This window comes from Aythya marila (genome assembly GCF_965140915.1).
Source record: "Aythya marila genome assembly, chromosome: 18".
NCBI lineage: Eukaryota > Metazoa > Chordata > Aves > Anseriformes > Anatidae > Aythya > Aythya marila.
In genome coordinates, this window is record NC_139059.1 from 4,667,920 (window position 1) to 4,680,532 (window position 12,613).

The 12,613-nt window shown below is 44.5% G+C and overlaps 1 protein-coding gene across 1 annotated transcript in view; it reads right to left on the minus strand.

The window, feature by feature from the left end:
- Positions 1-3,839, minus strand: part of CA10 (carbonic anhydrase 10) — a 200,911-nt gene extending 197,072 nt beyond the window's left edge. Inside the window, exons 1-3 of the mRNA XM_082774689.1 lie at positions 3,751-3,839; positions 2,966-3,108; positions 2,620-2,707 (exon numbers count right to left, since the gene is read on the minus strand). Coding sequence (XP_082630815.1) covers positions 2,620-2,680 — 61 coding nt within the window. The 5' untranslated portion in view covers positions 2,681-2,707; positions 2,966-3,108; positions 3,751-3,839. The remainder of the gene's footprint in view (positions 1-2,619; positions 2,708-2,965; positions 3,109-3,750) is intronic.
- Between the last annotated feature and the right edge of the window lie 8,774 nt (positions 3,840-12,613).

Here is a 12,613-nt window from a genome sequence, read left to right on the forward strand (position 1 = left end):
TACTTAAATGTCACGTAAATACATACCAAAAGACAGTGTGACATTACATCAAACCTATCTTTAATAAATAAGTTTACTAATAATGATAAATTACTCATAAGCTAACTTAATAGTCAATTTTGTTCAGTGACTAACACCATCCCTTTGAACAGCAGCCTTTAAAAGGCCCTAATCCAAATATCCACTGAAATTAGTAGGAAGGCCACCACAGGTTTAGATACACACTGAATTCAGTCTTTGCTAATGTTCAGGAAAGATCCACGCACAGAACAGTCTTCATTGCTGAAACAATTAACTCACTAAGAAAAGAAAAATGCTACCACGTTCCTTAATTCACATTCCTGTAATTTGTAGCAATGTGCTCAAATAGTGTCTTTTTTAAGAAACATGTTGAATGAAGGACCAGTGCTGAAGTGCTAAAAATACATAGTTTCTGAAAACGTGTGTTAAGCTGCAGCAAACCTTGAGAGGCTTCATTACACTTTCTCTTACTTAGACTGTTATCCAGACATCCCAGCTATATAATACGCTACAAAACGTAGTGTAAAAAGGATGACAGATACAAAGTATTAGTGCCAGTCAGATATCTACAAATCTTAATCCTTTTCACCAAGATGACGAAGGATTCCTGAAAAAAATAAAAATCCCTAAGAAGAAAAAAAGAAAGGCTAAATGCATGCATTCATCCTGTGTGTGGTTAAAACAAATTATCTGAAACCACAGCTTTAACCATGAAGCAAAAACATCCCATCATTCACTTATTCAATGTATTACTCAAAAAAAAAAAAAAAAAAAAGAGAAAAAAAAAAAAAGAGAAAAAGAAAATAGGCTGTTTTTAATGCTAGAGGGAGACGGAGAGTGCAGAGAGCCCCTGCAGGACTGATCCCACTGCTGGTTTCAGATGCCTGGGTTTCCATGTCTGAAGGTGAGAAAAGGAGGGGGGAAGGTTAGGAAACCCTGGCAGCTAAATGTGTGGCATAAGGACCTGCACAGAATGGGACAGCTTTTTTCTGTCTTGAGATATTACTGTCAGAATAGCCAAAAAAGGGATGAGAGTTTGTTTTTCAATTCTCACTGTGGTACTTACAGAAGTGCCTAATTTGAAGGGAACTGTACAGGTGGCATATCATGCTGAGCTAAATAGATAAGTGTGAGATTTAAATGACAAGAGGCAGCAGGTTTTGCGGTTCTAAAGAGCGAGAAAGAGAATTATTCTGATGGTACCAGTGGGCACAAGTGGAAGGTCAGCTTGGGGTGCTGCCAGCGTCACCTGGGTGGCTGGTGGCAGATGGTGCCGGTCTGGAAGGATAAAAGAAGGACTCGTGTACCCCACAGGCTGAGAGCAACAGAATTTGCGCAGGAATACAAGAAGTTTTGGGGAAGGCACAGGCAGTACAAATTACTGTAGATGCTGCCACCCCAAATGTCAGTACCAGTGTCACCGGTCCAAGGGTTGCAGGGGTGGATCAGCCGGGCAGCGCTGCAGAGAGCGCAGTCAGGCAGGCGCTCTCAGGGTGAGATGCTGCAGGCGCTGCTGGCTGGGTGCTGGGCCAGGCCCGTGTCTGCGCAGTCCCAGGGGAGCTCCAGGGCTCCCTCTCCCCAGGCATCTCCAGGGGGGAGTCTGTGATGCCCACCAGGACGCCCCATTGCCCCCCTGCAGCGTTCTGCCTGCTGTTGCTCGCGTTCCCATTTCTGGACTTACGCAACAACTCGGGGGCAGCAGCCGCCTGCAGGGAAGTGGAGCAGCAGGAGCCGCAGGCAGCTGAATCCCCATGGGGCTCCCCAGAGTGTCCCAAACTAGAAAACTGGCCACCTCCCCTCCACTGCCTCCCGCAACATAATTATTCCAGCATGACTGACATGACAAATTAACAAGGCAGCCAGGGCTTTTGCAGCAGAAGGGAGTGTTTTCCCCCAGAATAAATTGTTCCAATCCTTTACGCTAGACACCTGGCCGTGCCTATTCATTAATTGGACAAGCTCTGGTGACAACTGAAATTACCTGATTTCTACATACTGGAGAGAGAGAGAGCATTTCAAGCTTAACATGAGAAGCCTAAAGCTGGAATCCCAGCCCCCAAGACGTTCTTTGGATGGGGTTATTAAAATAAAAAAAAATCATTTTAAGAGCGTAGGCACAGCAAAGCTCCCGTTTAAAAGCAGAGGCACGTTTGTTAGTATCATTCCTCCCTTTGCGGTCCCTGAACTGTGGCAGCAGAACATGACAAGTCTGCCAATGAACCGCAAACCTTGTAAGATCCACAGATCAGCCGAGTTTAAGAACTTCAGGAACTATGAAATTCTGAGATTACTGGATGGTGGGATTAATTATCACAGCCATTAGCACATTAGGAATTTGAAGCATCTCCTTAACCAGCACACTGTGGTTATTTCTTGCAACCAACGTATCATAATCACGAAACAGGTAGCGGAATTAAGGGGGGCATTATAGTTGGGGATTTCTGTCACGTTCCACACATGGTATGTTGTTCATGCATTTTTTTGACTACTGTTTTGACTTGGATGTAGCCGTACCTCTTGCCCCTTCCTAAGGGAAGCCCTGGGAACCCTGAAGGGTATTTCTCCCCCATGCCCGCCCTTTCGATGCCGGTTGCGTACCTGAAATGCAGACGATGAAATTCGCTTGCAGAAGAAAAAGCACCTCCCAAACAATTTCCATCCTCCGATTCTCATGCCAAGTGCATCCCTCGGCGAAAAAAAATAACAAAGATCAATATCGCAGTTTGAACGATCCCAGCAATTTTCCTTTCGGACTTGCAGCCTGTATTCCCCAGATGTGCTGACAACACATGTCCGAGCTCTCTCTCTGTACAGCTCAAGCGAGATCCCTTCCCTTCCTTCGCCCTCCAAAAAAGAGCACGAAGCCGACTGCCAGCACAGGGCTCTTCCTCCACGAGCGAGTAAAAAATCCACCAGATTTCCCAACAAGACATAGACCACAAACCCCAACCGATCCGGTCCGGAGAGCGTCTCTATTCCAGGGCGGCCAGACGCGAGTTACCCCAAACTCCGCACGGCTCAGCGGGGCGCTGCCAACATGCCCGGGGCAGGGAGGCGGCGGAGGGAGAGGGCTTTCCTCTCCGGCTGCTACAAAACGAGCGGAAAAAGATTAATACCCGCTGCAACGCCTTCTCCCGCCCCTAGAGCCCGGGGAGGGCAGCCCGGAGCGGCAGCCGGCTCGGCTCCAGCCCTGCCGGGCTTTTTCTGCAGTCCCAGCGAGCCCAGGCGGCTTTCCGCCGCCCGACTGCAGGGGTCGGGCTTGCCCCGCGTACGGGGCTGCCCTTCCCCGCCTGGGCTGGCCCCGGACCCGGTCCTGGGTCCCCCCCCGGGTCGCCCCCGGCTGTCCCGGTGGGGCCGGGAGGGTTACATCGGCTCTGCCCCCCCCGGCGGCTCCGAGCTGCTCCAGCGGGGGCTGCTGCGAGCAGCGGGGGCTGGTGCGCAGAGCCGGCCGGCTGCGCTCCGCTGAGGCTGGCGATATTTTCAAACTTGTTTAAACAAGGAGGAAAAGGAGAGAACGCCAAAAAATAGCAAACTTCGGGCGGGTTTGGCGCTGGGGAGGCGGGCGGAGCGGCCAGCCGGGAGTTGGCGAAGTGCTGGCGCTGCAGCGCGGCTGAGCGCATCCCGCACCCGCCGCGCTCCTGCAGAGGCACAGCCCCGCTCCCCGGCCCCAAATGAGCAGCGTCCCCTCGGGGTGGAGGGGGATGGAAAGGGGGACAACCTCTTACTTACCCCAAATCCTCCCGCCGGTTAGCTGGCTCAGCTCACCCGCTGCGCCCCCGCTGCCCGCGGTCCCGCAAGCGAATCGAGGTCGGGCTCGGAGCCGCTTTGCCGCAGCCGCCCCCCGCCCGCCCCCTCGAGCAGCGCGGAGGTACCGGGGCCGGCCGCCCCCCCCCCCCCCGGCCCTATCGCCGACTATTCGCCCATCGCCCCCCGGCCGGGAGCGCGCTGCGGGATGCCGCGGGGCGGCAGCGCCGGGCACGGCGGGGGCTCGGCGCGGCGACGCGCACGGGCGGGGGGGCGGCGGCGAGCGCGGTGCTCGGAGGAGGCGGTGCCAGGGCGGGGGGGCTGCGGCGGGCACCGGGCTGCTACGGCCGGTGGAGGCGGGGGGGGGGACGGGACACATAAAAGAAGGAAGGTTCCAGGTCGCATCGGCTGTCCGGCTTCCCAGGGATGTTCTAAGAGCTGCTGCTCACTTTGGTTTAAATGTGGATCCGTTTTTTTAGTAATTTTTTTTTTTCCCCAAAAAAAAACCAACAAGGACACCTGGCTCGGGGAGGGGTTGGGCTTCCCCTTCTGCGGAGATGGAAATCGGCACGGGGCTGGGGAGCTGCGGGGTAGGGGCTGCCCCTGGCAGGCTCGGACCGGAGGGACAAGGGGGGTCCGGGGATGCCGGCTCGGGGCAGAGAGGGGCACCTGGCTCTGCTTCCACTGCGGGAGCCTTCGTGAGCACCGTGTGGCAGAGGGAGGGGAGGGAGGGAGCTGCTTTGGGCTTCCAACAGCTCCCCCATCTCCTGGCAGGTACGCAGAGGTCGCATTACAAATCCTCCAGCGGGGGATGCATGCATAATGCAGTGAGCATGGGGTGGCTTATAAACAGCACTCCAGCCCGGGGCATGCTTGTAAAATGCACCTTTGCCTGGATTCTAGCAAAATGGGAATGCCTGGATCTCTGAATGGGGAAGGAGAGGATCTTCAAGAGACGAAACCACAGCCTGGGTTGTTATTTTCATCGGCTCTGAGACATGTGTAGGAGTCATAGGTTTCAAGTCATCCTGACAGTATTTAATTGCGGTAGATCAGGTTCCTTGAGTGATTCAAAGACCCTGGATGGGACAAAATCACCAGTATTTGAAAGGAAGAACTGGACTGCAGGTGCTTAGTAGTCAATATAAATTCCTGTATTCGTTTTGCCAGTTTTTAAGGTAGCGTAAGTGCTCTTTGCACTGCAGCAGCCTCTGCTGATGTTTATTCTCTCTCTTCTGATGGGTTAAAAGGGACTCAGGGTTTTAGCAAACTATTTGCCGTCATCTGGGCAGTGAGACCAGCTAAGTGAGGCTGGTCAGGAGCCACTGTCATTCAAGGCTCAAAGGACAAATAACTTAAAGAATTCCCATATTGTTTTATGGATTTTCAGTAAACAGTGGGACTGTGTAGGAAGAGGGATTTCTTTCCTTGGTGGGATTGCAGAATGCTGGGTTTAGTTTGAATACTTAAATTGAAGGAAGAGAGAATTAGCTCTCTTTAGTAAAGTTAATGTATAGGAGTTAGAGAACTGGGGGCGAGCAGGCATTTATTAAGGATGTCACAATATAGATATGCCTTTGGGCACTGAGTCAGTTGTCCAGAAGCACCAAACCAGTATAGATTTTTAAAGAGGTTGAAATATGATTTGCATCTGGTTCTTGAAAAGTTAATGAAATAAGGACTGCAGGGAGCCCTTCTGAATCATTCCTTTAGGATCACATTATCAAATGAAGACTCCAATAAGCAGAAGAAACAATTATTATTGGACCCAAGACCTTGTTTGTTGAGTATTTTGTGTTTTCAGAATCGCATAAAATAGCATGCAACTCTTTTTTATTCCTTCTTTAAAAGCCAAGTTAACATTTCCTGCTCTGGCATTATGAAAGGAATGAGTGTCACTCTCGTCTAGACATATTTAAGCATGCCTTAGGAAATTCTCTCCCACTGATGCTCACTAAAGTCCTTTACTCTAATTGATGAACATTTCCCATGGAGTTGGCTGTAAATTCTCTTTTGGATTTTCCCAATTCATTTCTCACAAGAGCATCCCTGTCCAGAACACAATGAGACACTTATCTTTTATGTTCATATTTACACAGTCACCCTTGTTCCTAAAACAGTGCCCTTGAAATTATGGCATCATATGTGAGGAAATGAATGTCTCAAGCAAGTAAAAAATATGCTGGATCAAGAAACAGGTGTGGAAGGCTAGCGTGTCTTTTAACTTCTGTATTGAAATGACCTGCTGTAAAAGTGTGTGTTGTCCATTGAGCCAGAAAGGAATCTGACTGGTGACAAGAGAGAATGCCAAATCCTATGCAGCAAGCTCATATTTAATTCCTGTTGATGTTAGTGGAACTTTAGTATGAGTTTAATGGCAGGAAATAAATAAATAAATAAAAAGTAGTTGATGCTGGCTGCTAGCAGGTAGCCCAAAATCCCAACTGCATTAATGTTTCTTCATCCTTTCAGTCTGGTATGTTCATCCTATTCTCCTCATGTAATCCTTATGTTTATTTCAGTGGCCTGAGATAAATAAGTAGTTTGCATCTTAGACCAGGAAATCTAAGAGGAATGAAAGGCAAGTTGAAAGTTTTCGTCACCTGGAAAATACAGTAGTGAGCTCAGAAAATAAATACTTTTTAAAAAAATCTAGATAAATAGTAATGAGCTCCTTCTGCTGTCGTTCACTTGCTCTGATGTTATTTGACTGGCAGTGGCCTTAAAGCTTGGTTTTGAAGTCATTATGGCTGCATTGGCTGCTGCAGCTCCACAGGAAAGCTTCCTTCAATGAAGTTGAATGGATGTCAATATGGGCCGATTCCAAAGCCCACTGAAATCAATTGAAGTATTTCTGCAGACTTCGGTGATCAGGCTCTCCCTGCCAAATTTGGCACAGCATATTTGGTCCCAAGAGAGGTGCCTTAATATAGTATGGTGTATTTGGGAGAGAAGGAAAAGGTACTATAGAGCAGAATGTAACTCTTCTGTGTTTATTGGTGTTGCTTGTAGTTCAAAATAGACAAAAATGCTACTTGTGGCATCATTTTTTATTAAATGACTTTCCATTCAAAACTCCTTCGGTAACTCACTAAAATGAAGGGGTTTAGTATTTGCTGCATTTATCTGATTTACATTCGTATTTGTTGGCTAAACTTCTTAAACTTAATCGTGCCAGCCTTTGAGCTGTACTGAAGTCATTGGCCGACTTGTGTGCCCAGAGGTAAAGATGACTATAAAGTGTTCTTAGACAAGTCTCTGAACCATGTTCAAATATTTCAATTGTGAGGATTTTACTATCTGGAAGTGTGGCTGGGATTTTCTGTCAGAGTTTAAAAGTAGCTAACATATTAATTACAAGCCAGACACCTAGCATCTTCAGGCCAGGTTTACAGGGAAACACTTTTTGTTTCAGCTATGCTAACAGAGTTCAAAAAGTACTCAAAAAAATCACATGCTTTCATACCAAAGTAAAACATTCCGGTTCAATAAAACAAAACTATGGTTTGTACCTTCTCAGAGGAGCCAGCATTTTGACTCATTTGACACAAAATGAGCTTGGATGGGAAAAGATCAATTGTAGAAATCGTTTTGAGCTGGGCAACTTCTGAATAAAGTGGGTTGGCCCGTGGCTCCTGCGCTGTCGATGGAAGAGGTTGCTGCCATTCATCACTACTGAGCTGCCGAAGGTTCCCACTGAGGGGGTGCAGCAGCTTGCCTGTGCGCTCCCTGGCTCATTTCTGTCAAAGTAAGTCAGATCAGCAAAGGCCTGCTATTGAAGCTGTCTGAAGCTTCTGGCACATTTCCAGCAATTAAGCTGGCAGAGCTGGAACAATTCTTGCTCTGACTTGTTTTCCCCTGTCCCAGGGGTTGCTGGCCCCATGGCAGGGTTGATGGAAGAACTTGTGAGTCAGCTTCTGAATTGCCGCTGGGAACAGGCTAGGATGTAAGCATGAACCAAAATCAATGCTAAATCAAAATGAAAGAAAGGGCTATCGCTGCAGTTCACTCAGGTGGAAGAAAGCTCAAGGGTCTCCAGATCCAAACGGGGATTTGAAGATCATCCAAAACCAGCAGTCTATTAGTGTCCAGCTTAGGGAACCTCACCAGAGTGTAAAAGAACTGGACCCTGACCACTATTAAAATGAAAGTAGTTCCTTGGAATAAATTATCACAGGGATAGCACTGAGCCTTGCTATTGTAAATCATGTGAGTGTGATACCATTCCTCCTTGTCTTAAGTTTATCCTATATTTCCGCTTGTATTTCAGGTGGGACTTAGTTTTTTTTTGCAATTAACTAAATTGTTTATAGAAGTAAGACAAAAAGGACTTTCGTGTTTAGGCTGTACATTTGAATGTCTTTCAGTGCAACTTCCAAAAGACTTCAGATAAGGCAGTAAAATATCATAATAAATTGCAAAACCCTGCCAAAAACTTTTGTGCATTCTATACAAACATTTGAAGCTATAATAAAGAATAACACACACAGTTATTTTAATATAAGAATCAAAACTTGTCTACTCACACCTTCAGTCTTTATTTCCTCTATAAAGAACTCCAATCTTAGGAAATGAGTGTGGGATTTGGAAAGAATTTATAGTCCTGATTGTGCCAGCATTGACTATAGGGCTTTGGACAAGCTTGCTGTATCACATTTTCTTGCATTTATAAAACAGGCTGCAATTTAGCAAGGAATTCAGTAAGACCTGGTTAAGAATTTGCAGTAAGAAAGGTGGTATTGACTTTCGCCACTCAAGGAGTAAGAACAGCTCACAAGTGCCCAAGCTCCTCTGAGGCTATAGAGCACCACGAGCCAGCAAGTGGGAAGGCAGTGCTGAATTCAGCCAGCTCCCAGGCTTCCTTCCTCAGCTCTTGCAATTTTTTTTCAACACTGCTCACTCTCTAATGCGCTGTGTGTTCCCTTCTCCCCACAAAAGCAGCAACGCCGTGGGGCCTGCTGCATTGGTGGTCCAAGTCAGCCAAGGAGGATGAGGCTCAAAGGCTCTGCTGTAGCCCTGCTGGGATTTCATCATCGTCAGCAGTCTGCTGCCTGTGACAATTCCCTGCTTGTCTGCATGTGAACACAGTTTTCATAGTCAGGTGCCTCATTCTAAACTTATAGTTAGCCCCCTCCATTTCCAGAGATGCTAAAGTACCTTCTTGGTTCAGGTGTTAAGCGAGTTAACATTAGAAAAGCCACTAGCAATAGGTGAGCTGCTGACAGCGTAACTATAAATAGTCCTAGTGCTCCTGTTCCATATATTGTTACTGCCATGCTTTCTTGTATTTTCTGAGAATATCTTCAGTGCTTATAAATAGTGCTGACCTCACTAAGGAAACTGATAAAAAATTTAACGTATCATTGTAAAAATACAGCTTCTAAGAATCCATCAGTGCGACGGACATTAAAGTAATTATTTTCTTGTATTGATGGTCTTTATCAAAACTCAAATGGAATTTACATTTTACTGGTAGAGATAATGATGCAATTTATTTGAAGTTAAAAACACCCCTAACAAAGCAGTGAGGAAAATGACTGGCAGTTAACTATTAAGTCAATCAATGTGGTTTTCCTGTGACTCAGTCTATTCATTATCATAAAGGCTTATTTTCAGTCCAAATCTTCTTTTTTGTATCTGAACTCCAATAAACAGTGTTAAGACATCAAGTATTTATGAAATAACATTCTTCTAATTCAAAAAGACATATGTGAACTGCAGTGATTTAGTTTTCCTGGAAGTGAGAATTTAGTCAGAAGAGTGTTTAAAACCTCTTGCTGTCTTGCAGTTCCTCAATAAACCTCAGTAGGCTCCTAGGAGACTTAGCAGCTGCGCGCCCACAGAAGTAGGTTTTTCTGAGTAGGCAAGTGGAATGGGAAAACATTTTTTTTTTTCTTTCTTTCTTTCTTTTTTTTTTTTTTTTTTTTACTAGTATCAGTCACCAGATAAAATTGACTTCAGGTGATGCAGTGATTACAGTTCTTGTAATATTCTTATTTCCCTCATCTGGAAGGGTATCATTGATCTTGCCTTTAGAAGTAACTGAAAAGCTAAAAGAGCAACGTTTAGAGGTAAATAGGGGTTGCTTTGAGTGTAACTGACTGCAGTCTGTTCCAGAGTGGTGGATGCTGAGCTGGGGTATTCTTTTAATCCAGCATATGGATTTGACTAAATTCAGAGACTGTGTGGACTGATATAAACTATGCCAAATGCCTCGTGTTCCAGCAGGGTTCTTCTGGTAAACGGCAGTTATTGGCCTGTACAGGTGCTTCTGCTGTGTCTCCTCTCATTTAGCTGCGCTCCTGGCATCATGGCATCACAACCACCGATGGGCTGGGTTTAGCACACTGCTTACCGCTGGGCTTTGCCCCAGAATCCATGCATGTTTGCCACCTTCAAGGTAAATTTGGTTTGGAAAAAAGGCTGCAAAGTTGCTGTCTTGTACCGCAGAATGTCACTCTATGTTTCTGATTGTTTCTAAAGCTACCTGCAGTGGATATGGGAAAGAGAACTTCTTCTTTTCTGTTTTTCTGCCACTATCCTTCTCTCTTGCAAGTTTGACTTAATTAAAAGATCAAAAGCAGTATATATTTTTTGATACTGAAGATTCTTTGTCATCTCAATCTGAAAGAAGAGAACACATATCTTTAAAATGATTCTGATATGGATCTTACTGGTTCCTTATTACAGATTCTGACAGTCAATTGTCACCTAGTGCCTATTTAATATAATTTCTTATGCCACATAGAACAATGATGATTGCACTATCAGATTAATAATATATATATGTGTGAGCCAAGGCAGCTACGTTGTAAATTTTCAGGCTATGCTCCTCTTGGAGTGGATTGAGTAGGGATCTCATGTTTCTGCTAGGAAGTAAAGGCATCTGTTTGCAGGGGATTTCTCCTATTGTGTTAAAATCTACTACCAGGGTATTTGGAAGGAAAAAGGTAAATTCTGAGCATACCTTATTTCCTGCATAATGGCCCAGTGAGAAGTGCGGGAACTCATTAGAAGTTTTCTGTGCTGAGCTCCGTGCTTGAACCTAAAGGTTATATATCTAGTAAAAAAGTCATGTTCCCTGGCTTCTTTGTGTGTGGCTATTGTTTAGGTTTGTGTGCCTGTGGACAAGCAGACAGAGTTTTGTTAAAATTGTCTATTTCTATTCGCTGTGTTTTTGTTTTAATATTAATGCATGATCCATTATGCTTTCTGTGGGAAATGCATTTTTTTGTCGGTGGTGGTTTTTGTAATTACAAACAGCAATTAAGAGGGAAAAGGAGGAACACAGTGAGTAGTATTGTTCTTGTCTCTTTATGGATTTTTTCTTAAGTTTTGTAATCAAGGTTTTCGCTAAGCAGATCTTTATTATGCAAGAAAATACCTCTCTAGTACTTTTTTAAGCAAAAACAGTTAATATGAGTATTCCAAAAGCAGAGATTAAAACAAATATCACAACATTAGATGTTGTTCCCTGCTACTTTTCACATGTTGCAGATGTCCGTAAAGCATCAATTATAGGCCTGAGCTTGGTTCCATTACAGTGAATGGGAGGTTTCACCCTCTGATTTTTACCACATTTCCTTTGAAATTAAGCCTCAATTCAGCCTTTTGCCAGCTGGATAGCTTTCATTACAAAAGTAATTCAGCAAATGGAATTATTCATGTGCTTAAAACAGATTATGCACTCTTTTTTTTTTTTTTTTTTTTTTTTTTAGTAGGAGGCATCCTGAGGCACAGTGTCTCATACAGCACAACTGCAGTTTATAGTCAATAGACTGGAATAGCTGCAGTCTGCATGGCACTTCCTCAGCTACTGTGTGAACCAATATTTTGTGTTCATTTGCAGCATTTCAGAAGAAACTAACCCTCTTGTAATTCCTTCCCCTAAATCTTACTAGTTCGGGAAAGAATCACTTGTACTGATGCTTTGTTTTCAATTGGTTTTGTCTCCCTTAGTTTTCCTCTGTAAAATGGGAATAATCTTCGCAAAGATGCAAAAAAAGGTTAACAGTTAATGCTTGCAGTAAGGTCTGAAGGTAAGAACCATGTAAGAAAAGATGTTACTCAAAAAATTTCCAGGCTGGCTGATCTGCAAGAGCTGTCAGTAGAATTACAGGACCAGTGAAACTTATGCATTGTATTTTTCTAGAAATAGAGTAGAGGAGTTGGCACCTAACACAATTCAAAGGGTGAGAACAAGCCCTCAAAAAGAAAATAAGACTGTTCTGACTTTTAGAAATCTTTATAAACGTCATTTAGTGTCATTTTCAAATACCTTGAAGGGATCATAAAACTTTGCTCTTCTCTGATCATTGTACCACTTAGAAGAGGAAAGGTATGAACAGCCATAACCCTGGCACATTTTTAACAATACTCAGGACCAAAGGGGATTGTAAGATGGAAACTTTGATAACAAAAACATAAAGATGTCATTGTCAACTATCTCAAAATATACACGCTTGTTGTAAATGTCACATAAGCCTACAGCTAAGTGATGGATCACAGTTTCCTACGTTTTTGAAGTATTCCTGTTGATGAACACTTTAACTCCTTCATGAACAAGTTATTCTTTGTCCCCAAATTTGCCTTCTGTCCTTATGCTTGGTATCACTGAAACAAAATGCCTCATTTAATGAGTCAGTTGCAAATACATGCTAGAATTTTGGTTCTACGCTGCACAGAGGAAAACAAATACTTGGAAAATGTTCGGTAAAAAACACAGATAATAGCATAGATCACTGCTAACAATAGGATGAAATATTTCCTCTTCGTTAAAATAATAATGGCAGTAAGTGGTAAGCTAAACTGAGTATCAGAGACCTAAGGACTAACTTGTGCCTCAGTA